The sequence below is a fragment of the Amphiura filiformis genome, chromosome 17 (assembly GCF_039555335.1).
Source record: "Amphiura filiformis chromosome 17, Afil_fr2py, whole genome shotgun sequence".
Classification (NCBI taxonomy): Eukaryota; Metazoa; Echinodermata; class Ophiuroidea; order Amphilepidida; family Amphiuridae; genus Amphiura; species Amphiura filiformis.
In genome coordinates this window covers 44,201,261-44,229,218 of record NC_092644.1, presented here as the reverse complement: position 1 = coordinate 44,229,218, position 27,958 = coordinate 44,201,261, and the positions used below count along the sequence as shown (strand labels likewise).

Here is a 27,958-nt window from a genome sequence, read left to right as displayed (position 1 = left end):
TTCACTAATCTATTGTATGTTTTTGTAGAGGGTGTCTAGCTGCCTTTTGTCTTTATCGTCAAAAAAAAATTACGCTTGTACATGGAATTCTCAGGTACGGTATTATGATAATCTGTCCAACAAGAACATAATTATATATATTTTTATATAACTTCTGCAGGCATGAATTGTGTATCATCCAATAGTGAAAGGGATTGCTGAGCTTTTGGGACATCAGCCATTTTCTGTTTGTTGTCAAATTCCATACATGTAACTGACTGGGGCCCACCTATGACAACATATTATGTCATTATGAATTTGGCAGAGAGATGAATAACAGCTTAATGTAAACCGTATCCATCTAACATGTGAAGTGTTTCAGGTGATTTGTTAAGCATGAGTAGCGATCAACAGAGGGCGCTGTGACTGATTTTTTCGCAGTGAAATGTTCATTCTGCAATAAGCCATGATGCTTACCTCTGCTACTTGGAACATTATTGACGGGGTTTGTTTACTGCAAGTGGACTTGGTACATAAATGTGTGACAACATTATAATGTCAATCAATGCAGTTAACTTTCAAGAGTACAAAATATACTGTACTTCAGTCCGACAGGCAAATCTTGGGGGGAAAAAGCGTAACGTTGAGTTCCTTGCGGTTGGAGCACATTATATTGATGTCACATGTTCACATAACTTGTCCAGGCACCGTGTCCATGTGGGAAAAACTAACCCCGTCCAAAGTAACTATACCGAACACAATGAATGACCAATCATAATACTTTGATACATTTGTACTTGGTTCAGTACCTGGCACACTTTACATTGTTAAGGATGAAAAATCAAAACTCGAGCGGCAGTTGAATGCCAGTTCCGTCCGGTTTCTATTGTTCTAAACAATGGTAACCGGACGGAACCAGCAGTCGAGTTTTGATTTAATCCCTTATTTGACACTTTTTAAATAAGTACTCCCCTGCCCCCTCTATTCAATGTATATGATAAATTAATGACCCATTTGTACATTACCAACACACTTCTGCATGAATACTTGTACACATACATGTACGTACCATACAGAAATAACACGGTATGATTTGCTATATATGTTTGTGAAATCAATTAAAACTTCTTATCTCAAAATTTGGCACTTTCATAAATTTGTATGTTGATGACAAAAAACGAGTTGTAAATTCCCTAAATTTGAGATTGAGAAAGTTTTGTGAGCAATAAAACAATACTTTAGAGGAAATATAGTCATTCTGCTACATAACTTTTTCATCTGTAAACTGTGTTATTACCTATCAATTGTTGATATTTTGAGCAGACATCACTTGCCACTGTCAATGAAGTATAAATGCTGCTGCTAGAGTTATTTTTGGGATAAATTAACTACAAAATTCTTTCTAGGAATTTCACAACAAAATATCTATTGTTCTCTTCGTGCAGAATTCATGACCATTCATGTATGATTTATATGTTATGTTTCTTTGCATTTACAATACCATTGCCCCAATATAGTTACCAGTTTTTATAATACTTTCTGTAATTTCAATGGTTCTTGCATATTTACATGTAACAATACAACACAAGCAAGAGCATGGTGAAAGTTGATAAATTATAACACAATCAAACAAATTGCAGGTCAACTCTTATACCAGATAATCATATCCATTCAAGTCTGGCATTCTGTGTTACATTTCAGTCAAGATGCAAAAACACCACTCCATTCAATTTTGGGGGAAATGTAGTTTCTGTTGATTAATTAAGCATGTTTTGTTTTTCCACACCCTATTTTGGTTAAAAAGTTACTATATGTGCAACCTACTGTTAACATCTGACATGTGATTTGGAGAAATGAATTGAACATAAACAAGACTATTATTACACATGACAAAGGCTTTAAACACAAGTCTCCACATACACATTAATGACAGTGAAAAAATTTCACTGACCATCCCGGATTAGAAACTGGGACCTTTGGATCACCGGACCGATGCTCTACCAACTGAGCTAACGAGTCATTATTATCTATAGGCCTTCGGTTCAATACCCAAGACTATTACACATTTTGACATTACTGTAAGCATTTTTACCCAATCATTCTGGATCTGAACCATGGCACTTAAAATGATTTCAGAAACTTGTTCTGTTTGACCCATCATAATTACACTTATTAACACAAAGCAAATCTGTTTAAAATGGTACAAAATTGAAGGTGAAACATTTCTTGACAACAAAATAAATTTTACGGATTAATACAATGTTTAAATTTTTATTCATCTTGTGAACTGATAAGGACACACACTTCCAAAATAGCCCAAATAGAGTGTCTAAAATGTATAGCATGTTTTGCAAGTTAAATCAAATTCCAAGCACATAAATAACTGCAAGATTTTTCAATACCTAGGTAACTCATCGCATCAAAATCGCACCACAGCAGTTGTCGCCTGTCGGAAGCTTAAAATTTAAATATAATAATGAAAATGTGTAAAAAAATAAAGCAATAAGGAATTTGCACTAAGTTAAAAAAATCAATTTTTTACATCAACATCAAGGGGCAAATAAAAAGCCCCTACTTGGTTAAGAAATCTGGAAGTTAATTTTTAGAGACAACTGCATGGTTTTGATGCGATGGGTCCAAAGATACCATACTCAAAGATTACCGACTCCACCACCTTAGTTTGTCACTCATGGAGCCACTTAATATACCTCCGGCATTTGTCGGCAAGAGCCTGAAATCCAGCGATAATTTGTGTCGTTAAGTTTGAGCGTGCATTTTGGCACGACGTGTTACACGCAGAACACAAATAAACAACCACACACTTTGAACTGAAGTTTGCTGTGCGCATAGCAAAATAATCCAGATAAGCAGGGTCAGAATTTCGGCGAGAATCTATTCTCGTAAACAGATTTGCATAAATCAAAGTTGATTATTGCAAACTTTTGTTGTTTACACAGAAGTTGATTTGCAAGAATCAAATGATTCAGGGCACACTAATTTATTCTGCAAGAATAAAGATTGATTCTCGCACAGTGAAACAAAATTCTGACCCTGGATAAGTGGCCTCCATGAGTGACACACAAACAAGCCAGAGTCGGGACTCTTTGATTCTACCTCATTAGATGGGTCACATATATTTCTTTCACATTTTCCACACCAATCCAGCTTTACTGTTGTACACTTAACAAGGTGGAAAAAAAAACCCAAACCTGATGACAATCATGTAATATCAACTTTCCTGAAAATTGATGGTAATTGAAATGTTGCACAAAAAGTTGAGTCTAGTCGTACTCCCAACTATTACAGATGACAGTGACTAAGTAGATAGTCTACAATAAAAAAGGCCCTAAAAAGCTGAAGTTGCACAATAATTACTAGCACCCTTCTGTAATCATAACAAGTGAAAATTACTTCCAAATTACACATAAAGGTTGATTTCAGTCAATATCAATCCATCTCGGTCAAAAAACGACTGTTTATACTTGCATACAGCTAAAAACACCCCAAAACACAAAAAGCTGGGTCGGTCGGACCCATATAACAGGGTTTTGCCACCACCTTAAAAAACAAAACAAAAAACAATTGGTGTATAATATTCAATTATACGTTCATCTTAAAAAGAGTTTCCAAAATCAGAGAAAACAAATTGGTGGGATGCACAATTTCACACGAGTACAAATGTAAACCAAGCTGAGAATAAATGTCTGTGAACCCTCTTTGGTAATCAATAACTAATTCTGCTGCTTAAGAAATTGAGCACATTCAATCTCTCTCAAGTGTATGTATATACAATGTACATTGTATAACGACTCTAAATTAGACTTGAAATTTCTTGATCTTTTTAATTCCAACATTTTATTGTGTATAATCATGCATTTTAAATTAATGTTATTCCAAAATCGTCATGGTATTGAATACGAAAAGATACCTTTCATGATTTCAAAATAATTATACTCTTTTTTCGTATCATGAGAACACACATATATACAATGTAGATATAATTTTGGACCCATTCTTGGATGGAAGAATCTGGAGATGCCCCAAAGTTCCTATCTTTATACTGCCAATAGGTATACAGCGGTTATTGTTATCATAATCTACACAAAATGTTACAAAAATTCAGACATTTTCGATAAATCTACACTATTATTATCATTAAAGTAAATTAAATTTACCAAGTTTTCTAAAGATACAGAAGTTGATTACAAGACACACAAGAGAAACACTGAAAAAATGATTACTTGGACATTTGTGTACGCTTCACTACTAATAATGTTAGTGGACATTAAGCAATTTACATGATAATACATCTCTTTTGGCAAGGGTAGATGGTCAGTAAAGTTGTTTACTCTACACAAAAAGCATCGAATGCACATGAATTAAAACATATTCACACAGTGAGTTTTTTTCACAAAACACAGCTTTTTTTTACATAGTAAATAATCTTCTACGCTGTATTTGAATTGAGATTGGTAAGCAAAACCTGACATGGACTTGAAAACTTTCACAATTTTAACCAGATTGCTAGTATTAGGTACTGGTAGTTCTTCATCAGTAAGCAATTCCATACCACCATGTAAGATAAACTGGAAGGAATTCAGTATTTTACCTGCCAACCTCACACCAATAAAAGTTCAAGATGCAAAATGAGGGTCAACTTTATAATGTATGTATGGTTTCTAGAAAATTCTCAATTTAGCTAGTTTCACTCTGTGGACATGATTTTGTTTTGCTTCATTAGGAAACAATAATACCCATCATGCCCATGCACAGACATAATGATGTAGCAAATATTTGAACAACTGAATTGAACCTAGCAAGTCCAAAACACAAAGTTCTATATTTCACATATTTCAAGGATGACTCTCAATAGCTTGTATGCTTACATAAAAATAAATTAATTCAAACTAGGCATAAAATACTTTTCTATGTAATTCAAAAACATACTTAGCCTTTTAAAAAATCTCTATTACAGCTGATCAGACGCTTGATCTTCATTTTGTAGTTCTAAGACCACCACCTTCAAAAGAAAGTTCAATGACCCACACCATAATGTCAAAGATACAAAGCTGACCTCAGTTCAAAGTTCATGGAAATGATGAGTTGACCACTCAAAACCACAATATCCAGTCACCTTATTCTGGCAACTCAATGCATGTTACAGTACAGCAAGATCCTTCACAACATGCAAATGTGACCTCCCTCGCGTATCAGTCATAGACACTAGTTGACCTTTGAACCTTTGACCCAGCAAAAGCCAAAGGTCAACTATAAACAGGATTTACTCCTTTCTTCCTTGGTCCAATTTTTGAGACATGTGTGATCCAACAACAGGCTTATGGTACATGTGGGAGGAACTGTAAGCTTCTTAAGCACTTCAGTGACAGAATCAAGTTGCATTCTTTACGTCTAATATAGACACTGGATCACAGCTTACAGTTTACACTCCGAGCTGAGCACTGATGATAATATTGGATTAATATATCTAATATACAATAGGTCATATCATCATTTTGGTTATCCATATACCATTTTCTCTCTGGAGTTGTTGGATACCAATTAAATTTGGACACTTCGTAAGGATGGAATGTACACACCGGTTAAGGCACAGCGATTAATGCGTTGTTTCCATGGCGATGCTGATGTCACATGTCTTTGCGTACCTTCTTGCGTTTCTTTTGTGGTTTAGCTTCAACCCAGTCCCCTCCTGTGAAAAAGCATGAGCAAATGAAAGAATGATATATGAAATAAGCTCAGAAGTTTTCAGGTGTTTCAAGGGTTTCAATGTATTATTCCAAAGTAACTTGAATATGATATACTTTCTGCGTGTTTACACTGAGCACTCTGTATTTTTACTCGGTACTTGGTAACCCACAATCCGATTCAGGCAACAACCACCACGTTTCTACAGATGCTTAAAATAAGGGTTGTTGTGTGTACCGAAGTACTGAAAATATTTTCCTGACCCCAAACTAAACCGCATTACTCGCCAACCGTTCCCCAGTAGAAACACGCAGAATCATCAGCTCATAATCAGACGGAATTGTTAGGCTTTAACCACTTTTTCGTGGGTGCAGGTCACAAATATGCCGATTGTGAGAATTGCACTTGCTCAATATACTGAATAAGTTGATGATAATAACTCGGTTTTCATAATTGCCTCCTTTACTTTGCTGGTTGAATCAGATAGTGTCTAATGTCATATTTTCTTTGCTCACAAACAAGCAAAAAACATTTTACTGCTTAAATTTAAGGAAAAATGAAATGTTTTTGTAGAAAAACTTGAGAGGGCCAGCTAACTGATCAGAACCCAAACTATGATTCTGATACGTACCTCCATCATTGGGGTCAAACTCAGGTTCGTTACTGTCGATGGGCCCTTCGCTGGGCATAGGTGGTGTTGGATCACTGACTACAGCACTCGCTGCATCTGCTGCTGATGGCGTTTCTGCTGTTGCTGGTGGTTTGCTGACTTCTTTTGGTTCTGCTACTGCAGCTATGAGTCTTTCTTCTGCTGCATCCCTTGAAGGAGCAGTATCTTTTTCTACAAATAAAGAAGACAAAAATGTTTGACAGTTGACCCTTTGTTCTACATAAGCAAACTTTAACCTTCTATTTCTACAGCAGAAATTTCATTTGAATAAACACAGCTGCTAACAGTGTGATGATTGTTTGCGTACACTGTGTGATGAACGCCCATGTGTGCGACTGTGCATGTATAATGCGGAAGTGAATCCAATCATGCCAACTCATTCGTGATTGGTTAGGATTTTAATTATTGTATCCACGTTCGTGCATTTGTGTTGTATTTTGAAATACGTGATATACAATCACGGTTGTGTCGCGTACAGCTGTGTTCATTCAAATGAAATTTCTACTGTAGTATAAGAAATTCACATACATGAACATGAAAAACAAACACATATCTTCCCAACAAAAAGTGACTAAAGGTTGGTTCTAAGGAAATGTAGGCCATACTTTAAAATAACAGCTGAGGATCATGCAGAAACGTCACTGTTTTTGCTTGTAACTTTTGATGTTATTAGTGCTTGTGTCATTTTTTAATTATGCTTTAATTTTGAAATAATCATGAAAAGCACTCTCTTTTACAAAAATCTCCCAGCCTTTCTATAACACTACAGGCAGCTGGTCTCCCTGGCCTCTCTACTACGGCCAGCTGATCTCCCCAACCAGTGGTGCATACCTTTCTGAATTGGCCTACACCTGTATGGCGAGGCCAAGGGACTTGTTGAACTTGTTTAGATCATTATGTATTGAGACACTGACGATATACACCCATTTTCATTGACGGTTGAACATGATCAGACAAAAACAAAAATGTGACCTGCTGCCATAAAATATGCTGTACTCTGTATTCAATTACATGTCCCCCTTTACAAAGGACACACCACTACCAATGCAGGTGTTTTCAAACAAAGACCATCAACTCAACAATTGGAACGTCTCGAAATTCAAAACTTTACACTCATTTCGTGGGAGCAGGTCACAAATTATTTACATCATAATATTGTTACGTTATTGGATGGCTAATCATAAATATTCATATTTAGCCAGCGACATCTCATTATTCTCTGTATTTGGTATACTGTAAAAATCTGGAATCTTTAAGGTTTTCAAAGTAACACATTATACAAGGAATACAAGTTAATCAAGGCCATATCTTTAGTTTTCTTTGACCACGGCCATCGCTAGAGGATCCTGCAGCATCGTCGTCCGACACACACCACCAATAAATTATGCAATGCACCGCTAAGGCTATAACTAAATAACAGAAATACCACAGCAGGCAAATAACCCTACAACATACCTGTACTTGACTGTGTCTCTACTGTTACTACATCTTGCACCCTTGGTGATGCCTCTCCTCCAGCATTCTCTTTCTCGCCTCCTTTCCTCTTCTTTTTCTTCCCATTGGATTTTTTACTGCCTTTTTCTGATGGTGTAGGCTGCCTGCTGCCTGCGTCTTTTGTTTTGCTGCTGTCTTCCGATGCGGTGTTTTCTGTTGATTTATTCTGTTAATGATATACGAGGAGATATTGGCTTTATTGTTAATGCAGCATATTTTTGACACACAAATCTTCACCCACATCAAACACACCCCACCCCACACCCCAGCGTGTGCACACACAAAGACACCCCTACACAGACATACACAAACCTGCTCCTCAGTTGTTTCTCCCTGTGCCTCTTGCTCGGTTTTGTCTGCTGTGTCCTCTGGCTCTGGTGTAAAGTCCACACTGTCATCAATCACAAACTCTGGTGGTGGGGGCTTCTGCAATTAGATTACAACAAAATGACATACACATATAAATCAATTGAAAGAACAAGCACTTGCCCAAGACTTGGTATTATAGTTAAATCTTAAACCATACTCGTCTGAGTATAGTCCCACATTCGAGTGAAGTCCCACCCCAAGATTTGGCGTGTCTCTGGACCCAAAGCTAAATGCTAGGATCATTTGTGGTTGACTTGCAACAACAACAACAACAACAACAACAACAACAACAACAACAACAACAACAACAACAACAAAAAATAACATTGTCACAACAACAACAACAAAAATAACATTGTGTTCATTTCATAATCTATTAATGATTTCAAAATGCATTGGATTTGTATCCCTTTTGAAATCATTAATAGACTATGACTCTTAAAAAAAATCTCATTGGATTGGGCAGTTCTGATGGGAACAGAAAGACCACCGCATGCTCTAGTTGTGCTGATGTTGAAAAATTTTCACCAAAAACTGAGTTGCTGGCTTTAGAAATAGCCAAATGGGCAGTGTCTTCAGTTTATCAAAGCAGCCAGGTTGGAGCATAGGATGATACAGTCAGATAGTAGGTACAATGACTCCCTGGGCTTCTTTAGGTGTGCACTCTACTCTAGCATCAAGACATGGATGGCGGTATTGGTGGGAGTTCCTGAAGACAGTCCTAATCCAATCCAATACTGTAGATATTCATAATCTCATCAGTACAGACAGGGTCAACATCACCACAGCAAGCATGTATGACATGAACTGATTCTGATATCCCTTATAAAATATGCAAAAAATATGTTTGTGAAGGTTGTCATTCATCCAGGTTTTAAAAAAATAGATATCCTCAACTTTTTAATACATTTTTGAGGATATCTTTCTTCATTATTTACCTTAATCTTTTTCTTCCTACGTGACTTGCTAGCAGGTGATTCCCCAGCCTTCTCCTCACTTGGCACCTCCAGCCCAGGAGTCTCTTTGTCGGCTGGTGTCACTGTTTCCTTTGGCGCATCTTTTGGTGCTTGTGATGATGCATCTCCCGCATCTGCTGTAGTTGCTGGTGTTGACTTCACCTCTGACGGCTTGGATTCTTTCTTCTCTGGTTCTTTCTTCTCTGGTTTCTCTTCTGCTGTAGGTGGTTGGTCTGGTTATGCAAAGACAAAAACAGACACACACAAAAATAGTATTATTTTGTAAAGTCTCTCGCTGACTGATGTTCTGCTAAGACACAGCAGATAGGCCACCCCTCTATAATTAATTTACTTGGCTATGAGACATTTACGACAAAATAAAATAATTACACATTTTAATTCGCCGGCAGATCCACCGTGAGCTATTGTGGTGGTGAACTCATTGACAGGAATTTGTGAGTGTGCGCTGGTTCAAATCAAAATGATTCTGATTTTTTCCCTCCTTTATTACTGTGCCAGTTTGCCCAGGCTTCACTTCTTTATTTAAAAATAGTATTTCAAAGATGAAGTGCATAAAAGATATTATCATTATCCAGGCAACTTCCACCCTGCATCATTAGCCCCTACCTGCCTCTCTATAGACTATGCCATAGTCGATTTTTGATAAATAAAAATGTTATTAATCATGATGAACGCATTCAGTTGAACTCGAAATTATATTGATATTTATTACATCAAAATACTAGTATAAAATGGTTATGAAAAAGTTTATATAATTATATTTGTGACAGTAAAAGTAAAGTATAGGCCCTCGTGAGGCTTATATTATTGAATGCAACATATCATAATGGCATAATTATAATGACACTTCAATACTGAACAATTCTAATTTTAGAATCTGCCAGTTTATTATCCGAAAAACCGACTATGGACTTTCACTTTTAAGCAGAACTTTACCCCAGGACTCACACACTGTCAATCATACTTGTTTATCAATAAAATCTAACCACAAGACTAAGCATGGTGGTACAATACGCCGCTAGATGCATCGTTCATCCACCAGCACAAAAGCGCCGCATTCCCTAGATAGTTGTGTACCATGTATAGTTATAATGGTACCTGTACGCGTCGGGAGGATTTAAACAATAACGAGATCTGGGCGACCAATCACAAGCCAGATTCATTTTTAAAGATGCATTACATCATAACCAACTTTAGTTAGGCCAGAAATTGGCCTAACTCTCAAGGCAAAGTCAGTAGTCCACTTGGGAAGCTAACAAACAGAGGGTGTACGGTGACTGAAAAGATCAGTTGTGAAAATCTATCAATTGTGCACACATTAATTAAATCAGAGTTTTAAGCTTAAATGTAATAGCCAGATTATGCACAATTGGCAAGTGGACTACGGAGAAGTCTAGCCTCTCTAAGGCAGTACAGTTTGTCCACTCAGAAGTACAAAGTGACAACGCGAGCATATACAGCAGCGTGTAAACAGTGCGCAGTACTGCGTCTCTGCTGCAGGTATGCGTGCCTTCAAAGTCGGCACAATGTGTGCATCCGCGTCGGTACTTTGTACTCCAGAGTAGACTGACTGTAGGTGATGGACCAAATTCATAAGAGAGATATGTGAAGCTGCTCAAGTGCTCAGTATTACATGTATACTTTGCAAGCTTGCAATTATAAACTCTACAGACTGAGCAAAACCTAACCTTTGACAAATCATGAGAATACTTGGCTTATCTTGACAAAAGTGCAGGGCGTTCTTCATGAAATGCTCGTAACTACAGCTGCTTTCATACTTACCCTCGGTGTTCTGTTCAGCCTCTTTCTCAGGAGCGCCCTTAGCTTTCTTCTTTTTCTTCTTTGCTTTGCTCCCTGGTGATTCAGATGGCTGTGGTGGAGACTGCTCTTCAGTGTTGGTTGCTTGACTTACAACAGTAGGCTCCTCTTCCACTGGGTTCCAACCATCATCTATTTATATAATAAAATACAATACATGGATGGATTCAGAATTGCATTGCTATCATATATATTCATGTTAATCGGATGTCTGTGGTGGAGACTGCTCTTCAGTGTTGGTTGCTTGACTTACAACAGTAGGCTCCTCTTCCACTGGGTTCCAACCATCATCTATTTATATAATAAAAAACAATACATGGATGGATTCAGAATTGCCTTGCTATCATACATATTCATGTGAATCGGATGGCTGTGGTGGAGACTGCTCTTCAGTGTTGGATGATCGACTTACAAGAATAGGCTCTTCTTCTACTGGGCTCCTGCCATATCCTAGTCCGAATAATCAGACCCAGAACAAAATATTAATTTCTGACATGCTCGTGTTCTGGGTCTGAACTGTTTCCATTCGAAATCTTGATGCCAAATTGGACAAAAGAAGCACATGGTCCTACTTCACAGTTTTTTAATCCCCTATTCATGTTGTGTGAATCACTCTATTATGGACCATCATTTTGATACTTGAGTATTTGGACAAGCGGAACAGTTTTGACAGGCCTTTTGTCTACCTCTCTGTTTGTAAACAGATGAGGAGGTCGAAATTGTCCTCCTCTGCGAATACGAAAGTCAGCGTAATAGTATGGCACTAGCCATATCCATCATCTATTTGGGGATTGATTCAAAGTGACCTTGCTATCATACATATTCATGCTTTAAAATTGGATGGCTGTGGTGTAATATTGGTGACATTGTAATATTTCATAATTTGCCAGAAGGGCCACACTGTGAAATAAAATAAAATGAATCTGATATGAAATCTGAATTTGAATAGCTGACTTTTGGTGCATGCAGTCTATAGTTCATTCATTTAACAGGGGATTCATATTTGCCATCTGGCCTAGGAAGAGATAACGTTTTGAAATTGATTGACTTATAAATTATATCTGAATCCTGCATCATGTGTATGTACAGTATAATCCATGTTGGTACATTGTTTACAGATCTTTAGCTATATATATTAGCATGTTCTGATCAACACACACTGGACTCATAATATTAATACTTAAAGGAGTATTTCGTGATCCTAGCATCCTCTTTTTATGACATTTTTCAGTAGATACCCACGAAAAAAGCTTATTTCCAAAATTTCAGTTGATTCCTATTTTGCGTTTGCGAGTTACATGTATGCATGATTAAATGTGTATTACACTGCTCCATAGACAATGTGTTGTAATTTCGTTCTGGTGCACCAGAACGAAATTCAAATTTAGCGATATTTTTGCTAAACGAATTAATCTGCAAGAAATATTTGGTACATAAACATAAAAATCTCAACTTTTTTTGGGAAAAGTGCTTAAAGTGGGGGATGAGGCTGTGGATCACGAAATGCCCCTTTAAAGGACTTCAGCTTTGTGCTGTGACAATTTTATGCATATCATTGTTAGTGTTACTTTTTCATTATTTTGTTCACAACAAATTTGACTATGAACCTTATCTCGTTTAAATAAGATAAAACGGTAATTTCAAGGTCAACAAACACAGAGTGACAGTTCCCATAGGCAGACAACAGATGGTCTCATGTTTTCAATAATCTATAAAATGCACTATTTGTACAACATCATTGTACATGTACCTTATACCACATGGTATATGTAGTTCTATGATTCTATTTAATGAAATTTTAGTTTGCATTTTAAAACAAGAGCACTGATGGTGCAGTAGCCTCACCTGCATTGAAAATTCACAAATGAACAATTATTTTAATTACACTTTTTGTCAGAGAAGAACAGCATTTGTTTTCATTTTGAGAGCGTGCAGAGCGTAATTACAGAAGTGGGGTTCTTATTGGCTGATTCAATCATCTGACAAACATAACAACACACCGATAATCCGATTACGTGTCAAAACGTTGGTCGTCGCAGTTCGGCGCTCTTGAAGGGAACACACAGCTCTGTGTAGGTCGCTCATTAACAGGGCGCTCGCGACAATCTGAGCAAGGTACTGCCATTCTTCTCTGAAACCCACTGTAGGGAGCCAATGTGTGACTGTCTGTGACATGCACATTTTCCACAAAGTTTTAGTCAAATCAGAGCAAATTTGATAAAATTTAATGTCTCAAAGCCCATGTCAGTTTCAAAAAATAAATGCGGATTTTTTTTTCAAGATTTGAATTTTTTTTCAAAGATTTTTTTAAAACTTAATTTTGAATTAAGGTGTCATTTTTAATTGAAGTACACTGCATAAAATTGCTGTTGAAGTACAAATATCAATTGTTTTATATCTAAACAATGCGAATATCAAATCAAGTAAATTTTTTTTCCAAATTTGTCTCAGAATTTCATGATTTTACGACAAAAAACTGAAAAAAAAACTAAAAAAGATAAAATGAATTTGCCCTAAGAAAAATAATAAGCGAAGTGGCTTTAGACATAGTTTTTTTTAACTTTTAAAGCCTTATCATCTCTCACACCCAATTTATTCCAATCAGAGCAATTTTCTGAAATTCCTGTATACATATGAAATTGTGTACATTTTGACCAACCTTGTTTTAATTTAATCTATTACTTCCAAGGGAAAAATAAGATGTTTACAATGTACTATTTACATATTGACCTTACTTGACCCTCAAGATGACCCTTGATCCCAACATCTTTCAGGGCATCCTATTTCTCCTTCCAGGGTGGGGTGTTAGCTAGCCACCCATCCACCTGTCATTTTGGATAGGCAGTTTGCTCCTGGGATAGGCAATATGTCTGTGACATAATGCTAAATTCTTGACATAATGCTTGAATAAGCTAGAGCTATGAACTCAAAACACAACCAAACCAAATCAATCAATGCTATAGCAATATCTATTTGAATGGAATGAACCCCCCAGAAGGGGCAGAGGTGTGGTTTATTTTTCATGGTTCAATTTTGGACAGGCAGTTTGGTGAAAATGACAGGCACTTGTAAAATCATAACTACGGCTCTGTACCCCCCCCCCCCACCACGATCATAAATTGCTACTAAGTTTGAGATCACTAAGTATAGTAACATATGTTATGATATCAATTTTATGAAACTTTAATCAAAAGCGCATACACATGTAAACATACAAACAGAATAGTAAGGCAACAAAAAAAAACACCCCGTTCTACTGACAGACGGACCTTTCAAGTAGGGTCGGTCGGTCGAGCTTTTTTTGAGCTTTTTTTTTAATGACACAAAAAATTACCAAATTCTGTAAATTTTGCAATTTGGGGAAAATACAAAAAAAAAAAATTTGTTCCTGAAATTGTCGAAATTAGGGTATTCATTTGTACAGGAAATTTTTTTTCCCAATTTGTTCAAAATCTGGGTCGGTCGGGCCTGTAGAACAGAGTTTTCTCTTTTCGTTGCCTAATAGTAATTTTTTCTAAACAAGTTCAGGTGAGACAAAAATCAAAAGAGTGTTTCATGTTAGACACAAATATAACGCACTATACATGTAGTCATATGATGTAAAGTGATTAAGTGTACTGTAAGTCAAAATATCAATTGACACTAGTATCAAGTATCATGATATAAAGGCACCATATGTTGCATTGTACAACAGCAATTACATACAGTTTTCCCATTTCAATACCACATGGTTTAAATAGCATACACCAGGATATAAGTATTACGTTTATGATGCATCAAGCTTTTGAATACCACACATGTACAATACATGTATCTATGCAAATTTCAAATGATTTATTTATGCTTTATACTAATCAAATTTTATGTATGTTGAAAACCGGTTTCAAAACCCCATCAAATTGCTTTTTCAGTGTTACAACACACAACTCTGAAAAATACAGGTAGGGCTAAAATGAATAAATTAATTAAAAAGAAATAGAAAATAATGAATGATTTCATGTGTATTATTTTCATTTCCTATATATTTATATAGGAAATGAAAATAATACACATTAAAACTAGTCAAATACAGTCAGCACAAATTAGGTACATGCATGTAGCAGTTCTTTGAAACATGACCCTAAAAGAGTGGTCTTAAGTAACTATAGAATTATGCAAATTTTTGAGCCTCATAACTGCTAAATTGTTGGTCTAAAGTAAATATAAGTATAAATATTAGAATGGCAAGGACTTAACAAATCCATCTTTTTATTTTTGTTTTGAATTTTGATCAACTTCACCAAAAATATTTGAAATTGGGCAAAAATTATGCTTTTTGAGCAAAATGTAGCATTTTTTAACAATTTTTAGTGAAAATTTAAATTTCTCAAAGTGGTCAAAATCCAAAAATATAAAAATGGATCCTAGATATTTATATCTAGTTTTTAAAATGTTTTTTTTACTCAAGAAATTATTTGTTAAGTTTCCTGAAAAAAACTGAGTATTTTGGCCCAAATTTGACCTCACAGATGGATTCATCAAGTCTTTGCCTATTTAGATGTATACTGTTATATACTTTAGACCAACAATTTAGCAGTTATGAGGCCTAAAAATTTCCATAATTCCAGGGTTAATATTTTATGTCTCATATTTTATTTCAATATGAAAACATATCAGAGTTTCAGAAATAGGACCAGGTTTGAAAAGGATGAAGACACAGAGAAGAATATTTTTCAACTTTGGGGTTTGTTTTACATTTGTAACCAACCTATTTTTATAACACACTTACCATCATAACTACTACTCTCTGCTCTACTTGCTTCAAGAGCTGCTAAAGCTTCCTCCTTCTGCGCCTGCTTTTTCTCTTTTTTCTCTCGCCGAGTGATGGGAGTTATCCAACCCTCGTCTAAAATAAATCAATAAAATGAATAAAAGTACATTCTTGAGTACGTATATCACAAAAATGGTTAATGACTAGTTTTTTAAATATTACTGCGAGTCATCACTCCTTGAAATAAAGTGAAACATGTCATAATATTATAAACACATCAAAAGAAAAATAAGTCCCCCTCTGAAAATTTCATAATAACATCGTAAAGTAAAACTTTGTACTCAATAAAACTTACTTAGATTAGAAATAATTAAATATGATTGTTTACTAAGTGTTTTGTGAAAATGAAAGATGTCCATGACTTCATGGCTGAATGAACCCAAATTGAAGACAAAAACTGCCCTTTCCAAAAGTCACAAAGTAGGCCTATGCTTGCAAGGCGTATTGGGACAAGGAATGGAACTGGCCATCTTACAACTCACTGTGCTGAACTCTGCACCCAGGGGATTTGCATGGCAGAATGATCAAGAATCGATACACATTACAATAAATGTTCACTTGGTGAGGATTTTAAACTGCACTCAAACACATGGGGTTTTCCATTAGTAACAAGCCATGAATGAAACTTTTGTGACAAGCATAGGCCTACTTTGTGACTTTTGAAAAGGGCAGTTTTTGACTTCAATTTAGGCTCATTCAGCCCTGAAGTCATGGAAATCGCTCATTTTCACACAGCACTTAGTAAACAGTCATATAATTATTTCAAAGTTAGTTTTATTGGTACAAAACGAAACCTTACAATGTTATGACGACATGTTCAGAGGGGGACTTATTTCTTTTGATGTGTTTATATCAAATACATACAAGTGAATCTTCAAGTATCATATGTGTACATCCATATCAAAACGATGCACTTGTCGGCTGCTACATGTGTCTCATTTCACATAATAACTAGGAATAATATCAGCCTCATCTCCAAAGTGGAGGTCACTTCAAATCATCCCAAGTCACATCATGGTTTAGGAATACATAGATCATTCCTAATATAATTTGACTTGGGGATGATTTGAAGTGACCTACACTTGATATGAGTCTGGTATTTATTCCTAGCTATTTTGTGAAATGAGACACATGTAGCAGCCGATAAGTGCAACTGCTTTTGATATGGATGTACACATATATTATAAGAAATACAATGTTTTATATTAGAGTCCCTGCAACTTGGACCACTTACCAGTTTCATCACCCTGTTCATCCACATCAACTCCTTTGTTCTTGGAAGCCTTCCCTGGTTGCAAAGCATCGTGTCCTGATTGCTTAGCTGCTTTTAACTTCTGTTTCTTGACTTTTTCTTTCTCCTTCTTTGCTGCTGCTGCAGCAGCAACATCTTTAGCTTCTTTCTGTGGATCCTCTACTTTTGTTTTTACTGAGCCATTTGCACTGTGTTTGTCTGATGTGGATGTTTTCTGCAATCAAAGAAAGTTGATTTTATTTTTTTTTAAATCTCAGAAAGCAACAAATCATTGTATAATTATGTTGGAAAGTTGTGATGACATCACATACCGGTAATGAATTATACATACCGGTACACGCTATATAACAGCGTGTGCGATTGGTCAAGAGTCGGGCGTAAACAGCGTTTATGCCCGGTGTCCCGGATGGCCATGTGTCGTGAACTGGTGTTCCCAATAGGGTGGTGTTATTTCGTTTTTGAAGTAAAAAATGACTTATTATTAAGAAGTAAACAACTTTAGTCTGTTTCAATACTATCAAATTTGCATTCATTTTAAAGCCTGGAAAGTTCTCCTTTGGTACCAAAATTAATATTCTGTGATTTTAAATCCATGTGAGATCGCCGGGTAGGGAAAATGAAAGAAAATCATGTTTTTTTATGATAATGTTCCGTATAATTTTTGGTTATTATTTTGATGAAATAATCACAAAATGTTCAGGTATGTATGAACGGGGTTCATTCTTGATCTGCTTGGGATACTCCTCAACGCTACAATTGTAACCATACGAGGAGGAAGTTGTGCGCAATGCGTTAAAGATGTTATGCTTGTTGACTTTGATACTGGTTCAGGACCTCTTGCTTAAATGACTTTGTTTCTTCAATGGTTACTATGTTTTGTGGGATAATGTTCCAATCCTTAATTGTGTTTGGGAAAAACGAGTTCACCCAACAGTCCTTCATTATATTCATATATAAAATGTTGTATTTTCTTGACTAAACGGTTAGTTTATGCGGCCCCTCGGGCATAAAGAACCATTTAGTCATGAAAATAAATAAATGAACCCTTAATTCATACATGTACCTCCTTCCGGGCATCAACGCTTTTACCCCCAGGAGGGCCAGGGCTCATAATTATGGCCGTGTGTCCTGAACTCGCCACCCTTAGCGTTACATGACAAATATTATGAATTTTTACACCAACCGGGTTTCTAATTCTATCTCGACAATCATCAACCCTAAACTAGCAAAAGTATACATTTTTGGAAAGCTGAAGGCATAAGGCCATGTGTCTTATGGTGGGACCCCAAAATACCTGGTGACGTTACATTTTGCTCTCCTCTTTCAGATTTAACTTGTTGTCACAGGGCTATACTTGGTCCAATTGCATCAAGTTTGGGCTCATTATACAGCCTGATTATTCTAATTTTTAAATATGTTTCTCAATTTGGAATGCCAATTTGTTTAATTAGTGAAAAATACCAAAATGTTAACGAAGATAAACCTGGTGGATAAGCGGTAGTGGATAAGCGGTAGTGGAGTATGTGCATTCTCTATGGGAGACATGGCATCCTTTTGAATTTTAAATTATATCATTGCCAAATTGTGTGCTATACTTGCAAATCATACCTCAAATGAAAGCTTGATCATTCATTATTCATATTCAGCTATTAATTTTTTCTAATCATGTTTTAAGTATTCACTGAGAACCGCAAGTCACAAGAACCTCAATTTTTTCCTATTCACTTACACACAAATGCCAAGATTTTCAGTCACGACATGCATTTTGGCTTTCAATTGTTGTAAATTGAGAATTATACACCCTAAGAAGGAAAAGTATACATTTTTGGAAAGCTTTTTACCCCAGGAATCCAAAAATGCAGTTAAAATAAATGTAGGATGCACTCTAAAGAAAATATCTTCAAAAATGTAATCAACATTTTGTGTGTGAAGTTACGTATATTTTCACACCCTGTATCACCACTTTGGTCAATCATAACATGGCAAAAGTATACATTTTATTTAAGCTCATAGTGTTGCCTAGCTGCCACAAAATTAGATTACATTTGAGGTATTCCATATCAGTAGTAAATGCAATAAATTATGAATTTACTAGTACATTTTTTTTTTTTTTCATTATCACCCTATATATTTTCTTATGCACCCTGTATACCAACTTCATTTTTGTATAGTTGGATTCCTTGGAACATAAGCTTTCCAAAAATGTATAGTTATGTTGATGTGAGATGTATAGTTTTAGAGATGTAACAATTTAAGTGAAAAGGAGGAAAAATGATCAAAATCAGTGCTTGTAACGCAAATGTGCCCCACCATATGACACATGACCATAAGCAATTCAAATATATACATTTCAACTCATTATACACGGTGACCTGCAAGTTATACAGGGTGGAATAAAAACGATTTTGATAAAAAATGGGTCACCCAATGCATTGCTTATTACCAACTTACAGTAATAAACTGGAAGTAAACAACATTCATTTGGTTAGAGGATATGGAGAGCCAACTGACTTTGGCAGAAACAAAAATCACAGCTGTTTGGTAATCTCGGAATATAGGGTGTCCCAAAGTATGTTAGATATTTTTACAATTCAACATATTTTGAACCTAAACATTTTCCCCCTAACCCATACAGAAAAAATATGTGCATATTTAGATTCCTCGTCAAATTTCCCTTCAGAAAATCTATACATGTACTTTGACTATGATAGGATAAGTAATTAAAATTTTACAGTAACTTTTAGATTTTGAAGACATCTGCATTACTTACTACAGTGTTTAATATGACAACGGGTAGTTTTGTATCGAAAAGTTTGTATTTTCTAGACTAAAGTCACTAAACCAATCATAAATGATTAAAAACAATTAGTAGAATTGTTTAGCTGTAAAGAGTCCAAATCCAATTTACAGCCTTTGCAGAAGCAGAATACGCACTAAAAATACCAATCCCATAGAGTTTGTGTGTACCACATCCCCCACCACCACATCCCCCACCACCGCCATCCTGCCCATTCTGAATTCTATGGAGCAACAGTGTCAAGCTGGTTTCATACTTTCTGCCGCTTGCCGCTGAGCGGCATGACGCTTCATCATGCCGCTTGTACTTTTCTGCAAGCGGAGCGGCACACCGCTAAGCGGCAGCGGCATGACTCTGAAAGCTACTCTTGCCGCTCAGCACCGCTCCAAAATCGTATTTTGTTCTCATACGTCAGAGCGGTGACCGCTCTGAGTTGACTTGAATTCAACTCCCGGCGGTGCTGCCGCCGCGGCAAAGCGGTGGAGTGATCGATATATCGGCTTGCCGCTGGTCACCGCTAGCGTTTTTAGTGAGATTGCGCAGTGAAGTAAAATCATCTTCAGAGCGGCAAAGCGGCAAGCGGCAGGAAAGTATGAAACCAGCATCAGTATTAAAAAAGTTCAAGTATTTCTTTTTACAGGGTTGAAAGTGCAATTTTATTTAGCAATAAAATGAGACCACAAGCATGACAATACCTTCTTGCTTGACAGAGATATCATCATTTGTTTTGAGTTGACTTTGGCAAAATGTAGGCCTACATTTGCGAGCTCAAGACACACGACCTTATACATGTAGCCCTATCATGTTCATGAGCTTAATGTTTAAATGTACCAGAGTCATGCATGTAAAAGGGCTGGCATTTTCTTACAAAAAGTCAGCATCAATAAAATTGTGACCCCCCCACCTATTTCAGCAATAAACTTTTATTTTTACATCCCCCCCTACCACCACCGATACACCTTAAAGTCTTTTTGAATAAAATAAACACACAATATCAGATTTCCTTTGACAGCATAACCATCGTGTCTACGCTAGCGACGTCAAGCGCGTGCATTGGACCTTGTGCAAAATAATACGCGCTGGACGGCTAGCAGTAGGCCCCTACGATTAATTTGTAAAAGGAAATCTGAATATTACTTTATCTGTGCCTGGTCATCTTGTGACCAGTGGCGGCACCAGGAATTTTTTTGGGGGGCATTGTCATTGAGAGGAAAAGTGAATTTCAGGGGGTAAAACATACATGTACTCGGCAGTGGGGTTTGACTCCCACCCTTTTTTAAACCCCCACGCTTTCACCAATTTTCAGAATTTCGAACCGGCACGCATTAAAAAGCGTGGACTGCCGAGTGCCGAGTGTGTAAAATCAACTCAATTTTGCTCAAAATTGCTGCAAAAAGTGGAAATTTTCGCAATTTTGGGTTTTACTGGGGGAAAACAGGGAGGGGGAGAGTAAATGCACCCTACACTGCTTGTGTCTTGTACTTGTGACTCTAATTTTGTCATCAACAATTTTATGACCCCCCCCACCCCCCCTCCCGACTTGTGTATGAAGCAGGGACACACACGCACATTGTGTGTTTTTAATTGCCAAACCGGGGACAAAATGGCCGATTTCAAAAACATTTTTTGATGGAATAATTGACCATTTCGGGTCATGACCCCACACCTGTGCACAATCAAACTTGCCCCATTGCCACTGCAGGATTTTGCAATAGAAGCTACCGGGAACCAAATTACATGGAGGGTTCATACCACTAAATCCAGCGTGTGAAGCGGTTTCCGTAAAAGTTTATCACGACTATAGTCCCAACTTTGCATAAAAATGTGCAAAATCGGTACAATATTAAAAATTTTAGTGTTGCAAATCGTGTTTTGCTAGAACTTGTGAATGTGATCTCTACTAATTTGAACAGAAAACGCGAAAATTTGAGTGATGTTTACGATGATGAGCGCATGAACACACGAGGTCAAAAGCGGTTAGCAGTCAGAGGCGTAAACACGGGAAAATCGGGTCTTTTTATATAGCGCTATTTTTCTCAAAAAGTAGACCTAAAATATGGTGTCATTTTCAGATATGTTATGCAGAATTTTGTTCTGATTGAAATGATATCAAATATATATTTCAAAGTAAGACGTAACTTCGACTTATAGCCTAAAAGCGTGACCCCTGTTTTGCAAGTAAAGTCTATGGAAAGCTATTTGGTGGCATGTACCCTTTAAGGAGCAATTCCATGCGTTTTACGCGCGTCTTTATCTATTTAAAATGCACGCGAAGAAATGAGGAAGGACATCAACAAGCGCGTGCATAGACGCCGCCATGTTTTTCGCTGTACGTGCGTTTTCCGCGAATAGGCTTTCTTTTATTTCCAATTTAATAAAAGTTCCGATTTTGGTAGAAGTTTGAAACCTTTTGATATGAATAAAGAAGAGTTTCAAAATATTGAAAACATTGTTTATTGGTGTTTAAATTACAAAGAAGTTTTTCAATTTCATTGTTATTTTTTAACCAATTTTTTTGTCATTTAAACTCAAGTTTTGGCCTTCAATTTTAATAAAATTACATAAAAATTAGATTTAAGATATTTAAGTTTCTAGTTTGCTTTATTTATACCACTGTCCAGTATTTTAAATTGTTATAACATTCAAAGTTTAATTTATATTAATATTTAATTTCAAATAGCCATTCATTACATTTGCTTTTTGGACAAAACGGGTTAAAAGTGACGATGGAGGGGGGGGGGGTAGGCCTACTTGATTGACATTTCTTGTCTTTTTAAATATTTTGCAGGTACTGAGAATGTTTTAATTTTGAAGTTATGCACTTGCAAAAGATGTTCAAAGAACGTTTACTATTAACATCAATTAATATCTTCATGAAAATAGCAAATCAGCAACCATTGTGCATTCATGTGCATCAAAATGACGAAAAATGGCAATTGTCGGCTATCATGCTTGTGCTTGAAATCGGCATCCTGTCTAAAGTATGAAAGAAAATAACCCAAAATTTCTTACAATTAATTCAAAATGTAGTGAAAAAGATAACAAAATCATTTTCAAGGCCTAAAAGCGATGTTTTAGCCTCTTCAAGGGTTCATACCACTAAATCCGCGTGTGACGCGGTTTCCGGTAAAAGTTTATCACGACTATAGTCCCAACTTTGCATAAAAAATGTGCAAAATCGGTACAATATTAAAAATTTTAGTGTTGCAAATCGTGTTTTGCTAGAACTTGTGAATGTGATCTCTACTAATTTGAACAGAAACCGCGAAAATTCGAGTGATGTTTACGATGATGCGCGCATGAACACACGAGGTCAAAACGCGGTTAGCAGTCAGACGTAAACACGGGAAAATCGGGTCTTTTTATATAGAGCTATTTTTCTCAAAAAGTAGACCTAAAATATGGTGTCATTTTCAGATATGTTATGCAGAATTTTGTTCTGATTGAAATGATATCAAATATATATTTCAAAGTAAGACGTAACTCGACTTATAGCCTAAAACGTGACCCCTGTTTTGCAAGTAAAGTCTATGGAAAGCTATTTGGTGGCATGTACCCTTTAAGGAGCAATTCCATGCGTTTTTCGCACGTCTTTATCTATTTAAAATGCACGCGAAGAAATGAGGAAGGACATCAACAAGCGCGTGCATAGACGCCGCCATGTTTTTCGCTGTACGTGCGTTTTCCGCGAATAGGCTTTCTTTTATTTCCAATTTAATAAAAGTTCCGATTTTGGTAGAAGTTTGAAACCTTTTGATATGAATAAAGAAGAGTTTCAAAATATTGAAAACATTGTTTATTGGTGTTTAAATTACAAAAAAGTTTTTCAATTTCATTGTTATTTTTTACCCAATTTTTTTGTCATTTAAACTCAAGTTTTGGCCTTCAATTTTAATAAAATTACATAAAAATTAGATTTAAGATATTTAAGTTTCTAGTTTGCTTTATTTATACCACTGTCCAGTATTTTAAATTGTTATAACATTCAAAGTTTAATTTATATTAATATTTAATTTCAAATAGCCATTCATTACATTTGCTTTTTGGACAAAACGGGTTAAAAGTGACGATGGAGGGGGGGGGGGGGGTAGGCCTACTTGATTGACATTTCTTGTCTTTTTAAATATTTTGCAGGTACTGAGAATGTTTTAATTTTGAAGTTATGCACTTGCAAAAGATGTTCAAAGAACGTTTACTATTAACATCAATTAATATCTTCATGAAAATAGCAAATCAGCAACCATTGTGCATTCATGTGCATCAAAATGACGAAAAATGGCAATTGTCGGCTATCATGCTTGTGCTTGAAATCGGCATCCTGTCTAAAGTATGAAAGAAAATAACCCAAAATTTCTTACAATTAATTCAAAATGTAGTGAAAAAGATAACAAAATCATTTTCAAGGCCTAAAAACGATGTTTTAGCCTCTTCAAGGGTTCATACCACTAAATCGGCGTGTGAAGCGGTTTCCGGTAAAAGTTTATCACTAGTATAGTCCCAACTTTGCATAAAAAATGTGCAAAATCGGTACAATATTAACAATTTTAGTGTTGCAAATCGTGTTTTGCTAGAACTTGTGAATGTGATCTCTACTAATTTGAACAGAAAACGCTTGAAAATTTGAGTGATGTTTACGATGATGAGCGCATGAACACACGAGGTCAAAACGCGGTTAGCAGTCAGACGTAAACACGGGAAAATCGGGTCTTTTTATATAGCGCTATTTTTCTCAAAAAGTAGACCTAAAATATGGTGTCATTTTCAGATATGTTATGCAGAATTTTGTTCTGATTGAAATGATATCAAATATATATTTCAAAGTAAGACGTAACTCGACTTATAGCCTAAAACGTGACCCCTGTTTTGCACGTAAAGTCTATGGAAAGCTATTTGGTGGCATGTACCCTGGACCGGCAATGGCGCCACTGCATGACCCCAATTGAAACCAGCCAGTCCACCTAATTAATTATTCATGAGCCCAGCACATGACCAGATTCGGCAGCCATCGGAAAAAGCCGAGGTGGATTTATGAATGAAAACAAGCTTTTTTATATGAAGATCCGGAAAGTGCCGATTGATGATTTTCGGAAAATTAAAGATGGCGGGCTGTCGCTACAGTTTTCAGAATGGGAATACATGCCACCGAACGGAAGTTATAGCTGTTTGAAAAATGACTTTTTACCAGCATGAAAACACACAAAATTTGTGAGTGTCATAGAAGCTTAAATTTCATCCTTTCGTAACTTGATTTAAAAATTTGTTATGGTAAAGAAGGAATTAGTTTAGCGTAAATGGAAGTTTGTTTCATTCAGTCATGCTTTTGTTTACATTGCTCGGTCGTGCATTTCCATGTTCGCAAGCAATATTCATGATGGTTTTTCTCATGAAATTCTACCAAAAAGTGACCAATCTCACGCACGTGATTGGCTGGTTTTGAGCATGTGATAGTCATTAGTTATTTAGTAGTTGTGCTTTTGCTCATTTGCATAGATGAAATTCGGTTGGCAAGTTTGATTGTGCTGTGTAATGTCCCCGGTTTTTTTATTGCATTTTAGAGCTTTTTAGCCATAGGGGATGCAGGTGGTATAGTCTCTACAACCGGGGACGTCCCCGGTTGGCAGATGTCCCCGGTTGTGTGATGTGATTAAACACACAAAAATGTCCCCGGAAGTGAGCATTTTCAGGCGCACACACAGACAGGCTCACACTCACAGCCTACTTTTCTTTCCAAAAATTAAATTATGACTGGTGATGAGTTTAAAATATGACCCCCTGCCCCGGCCCGGGGGACCCCCTTCCGAACAAAATGCCAGCCCCCTAAATACATCAAAATATTAATACAGGTATATCAAAAATTAAAATTTATTATAAAATTAAAGTTTTTTAAATATTTATTTATTTATATCAGCCCTGCATATTTTATAGGTATCCTAGCCTAGGTGAATTCAAATTTGCCATCAAACTGCATCATTCTATATATCAAATTAAGGTGGCTGTGTACTCTCAGACATGCATGTAGTAAAAGTGCAATAACTTTGTAATTATTCGCATAAGACATATAAAAGTATACATTTTTATAAAGGCAAGACATCAATAAATCTTAATATAAATACAGATTTGGGGTAAAAACAACAATTATGAAGAAAATCACAAAAAAGTGAGTTTTTGGCAATATTTGTTAGGTACATGTACATCATAACAAAAAACACTCTTTCCAAAATATTTTATTTTTTTTTAGCTCAATCTTGAGGATCCATTCCAAAAACGCTTTTTTTTTTTTTTTTTGATATTGGCCTTAGTTTTTGAGATATTGACCATATAAGGCATCAAAATGAACTTTTTAAAATTCACAAACGCCTATTTGCACAAAATGATGCCTAAAATCGGAAATAGACCAAAATATAAAAAATGAGAAAACCGTTGCTTGAGTCGATCATGCTTTTACGATGATCATGTTTGCTTACCTATACGATGCTGTATTTATGGAGTTATCGTGTACCTCAATCGTCGTTTTACCGAGAAAATGAACATTGAAATAATGGCTGTTGAAGTTTAAAGTGGTCACATTTTGCCCTTTCATCGAATCTCACAGGAGAATGCGGCAGTTTTCGTTTTCTACCTTATATTACGTGAACATCGGGTAAATCCACAGCCCGTTGAGAAGTTTGAGCGAAATCCATTCATAACTTGATATTCAAATCGAGGTAGAGTACTTGAAAAAACCCACGTTTTATCAGCTAAAACGGAGCCATTTGAAAACTTGAAACTAGTGTTGCCAAAGGATGCGCAACGCATGCAGATAAGCGTCGCGTATGCGTAAGCGTATCTGTGCGTTAACAAATTGCGCGACACGCAGCGCGATGCGTTGTTGCGTGGCGTGTACCTCGCTGATACAACAAAGATTTTCTCTCTTTAAAATTGCAAACACGAATGAAATAGTGAAATAAAATCCATAAAATAGCGCAGTTGGAGTTTATAAATCTGGATTTTCTTTCCTTGTATTTATAAAAAACATAACAAAGTAACAAATATCAAAAAATCTCAATTTTGCGAAAGAAACAACGTCTTGAGTACACAGCCGCGTTAAAGCTCTTGAGTAAACAAAGCCAAAACTGAAAACCTTTTTTTCATAGCACTTTCCGTAGCAAAGTTACATCTTGTCAAAGCCTGACTTTCATCAAAAAGATTCATCTAGCAAAATTCCCCAAAACGGCATTTCGGGGGTGTTTCTAGATCTTAGTCTCATGGCGATAGCAGCTTTTTTTAATGGAACTGCTATCAAAATCCCTCTGAAATTCCATGTGCGGGTGACTTATCACCATAAAAATTATATATTTGGGTCAAGTGAAGTATAGAAAACATATTTATGTAGGTTTCTTTCTTCGGGCACAAGTTTTAAATTTCTATGTAAAAATGCATTGACATTGTCGGCGAATTTGGCTGACCAGCAAATGTGTTAACTAAGGTTTGCCTGGGTTACCTATATTTTATTTTAAGCTTAACAAAAATTTAATCAAAAAATTGAAAATTGGTACATTTTTATACGAATGGCGTTACAAAAATACAATCTAATCTTTTCTATACTAGCATTTATAACTTAACAAGTCATGTATTTCGCAAGAATACCAAATATATAATCCACTTTTCCACGAAACAGAAACAAAACCCACATGTTTCGTATCTGCCACGTTACCTTTTTGCGAGTCCGTCTGTGTTTCTTTTCATTCTCATCATCAAAATCAAAGCTTGGTGGTTGAGCGGATGATTTAAAGCCAAAAACGAAGACCAATCCTACTAGAAATATAACTACACCAACAGTTACAGACATGTACATGGGGACGATCGTTGCAACCTCCATTTCCATGGTGTTGTCACCTAAAATTCATAAAATCTGGAACCATTTGGAAGACCAAATTAACAAATTTTCATGTCCCAAGCTTCATAACAAGTGTGACGTCAAAGATTGTCTGGGTCAGAGGTCATTTCCATCGGAAGTGCGTTTTTTACGGAAGAAAATTAAGACACTCGATGATATGCCAATGATGCGAGTCAAGTTTCAGTTGTTTTTTTATATCTCACTATTTTTGTA

General features: G+C 36.1%; 2 protein-coding genes across 2 annotated transcripts; both read right to left on the bottom strand.

Moving 5' to 3' along the window:
- On the bottom strand, positions 1-11,208 carry LOC140137230 (uncharacterized). Its single transcript, XM_072158879.1, has 7 exons — positions 11,193-11,208; positions 10,975-11,142; positions 9,154-9,404; positions 8,159-8,272; positions 7,808-8,012; positions 6,314-6,523; positions 1-5,686 (listed from the first exon to the last, which is right to left on the bottom strand). Exons 1-7 carry the CDS (start codon positions 11,206-11,208, stop codon positions 5,625-5,627), a joined length of 1,026 nt encoding a protein of 341 aa, XP_072014980.1. The 3' UTR covers positions 1-5,624.
- On the bottom strand, positions 11,188-27,834 carry LOC140137855 (uncharacterized). The gene is made up of 4 exons (XM_072159653.1): positions 27,563-27,834; positions 17,055-17,286; positions 15,779-15,895; positions 11,188-11,301 (listed from the first exon to the last, which is right to left on the bottom strand). Exons 1-4 carry the CDS (start codon positions 27,731-27,733, stop codon positions 11,210-11,212), a joined length of 612 nt encoding a protein of 203 aa, XP_072015754.1. The 5' UTR covers positions 27,734-27,834; the 3' UTR covers positions 11,188-11,209.
- Between the last annotated feature and the right edge of the window lie 124 nt (positions 27,835-27,958).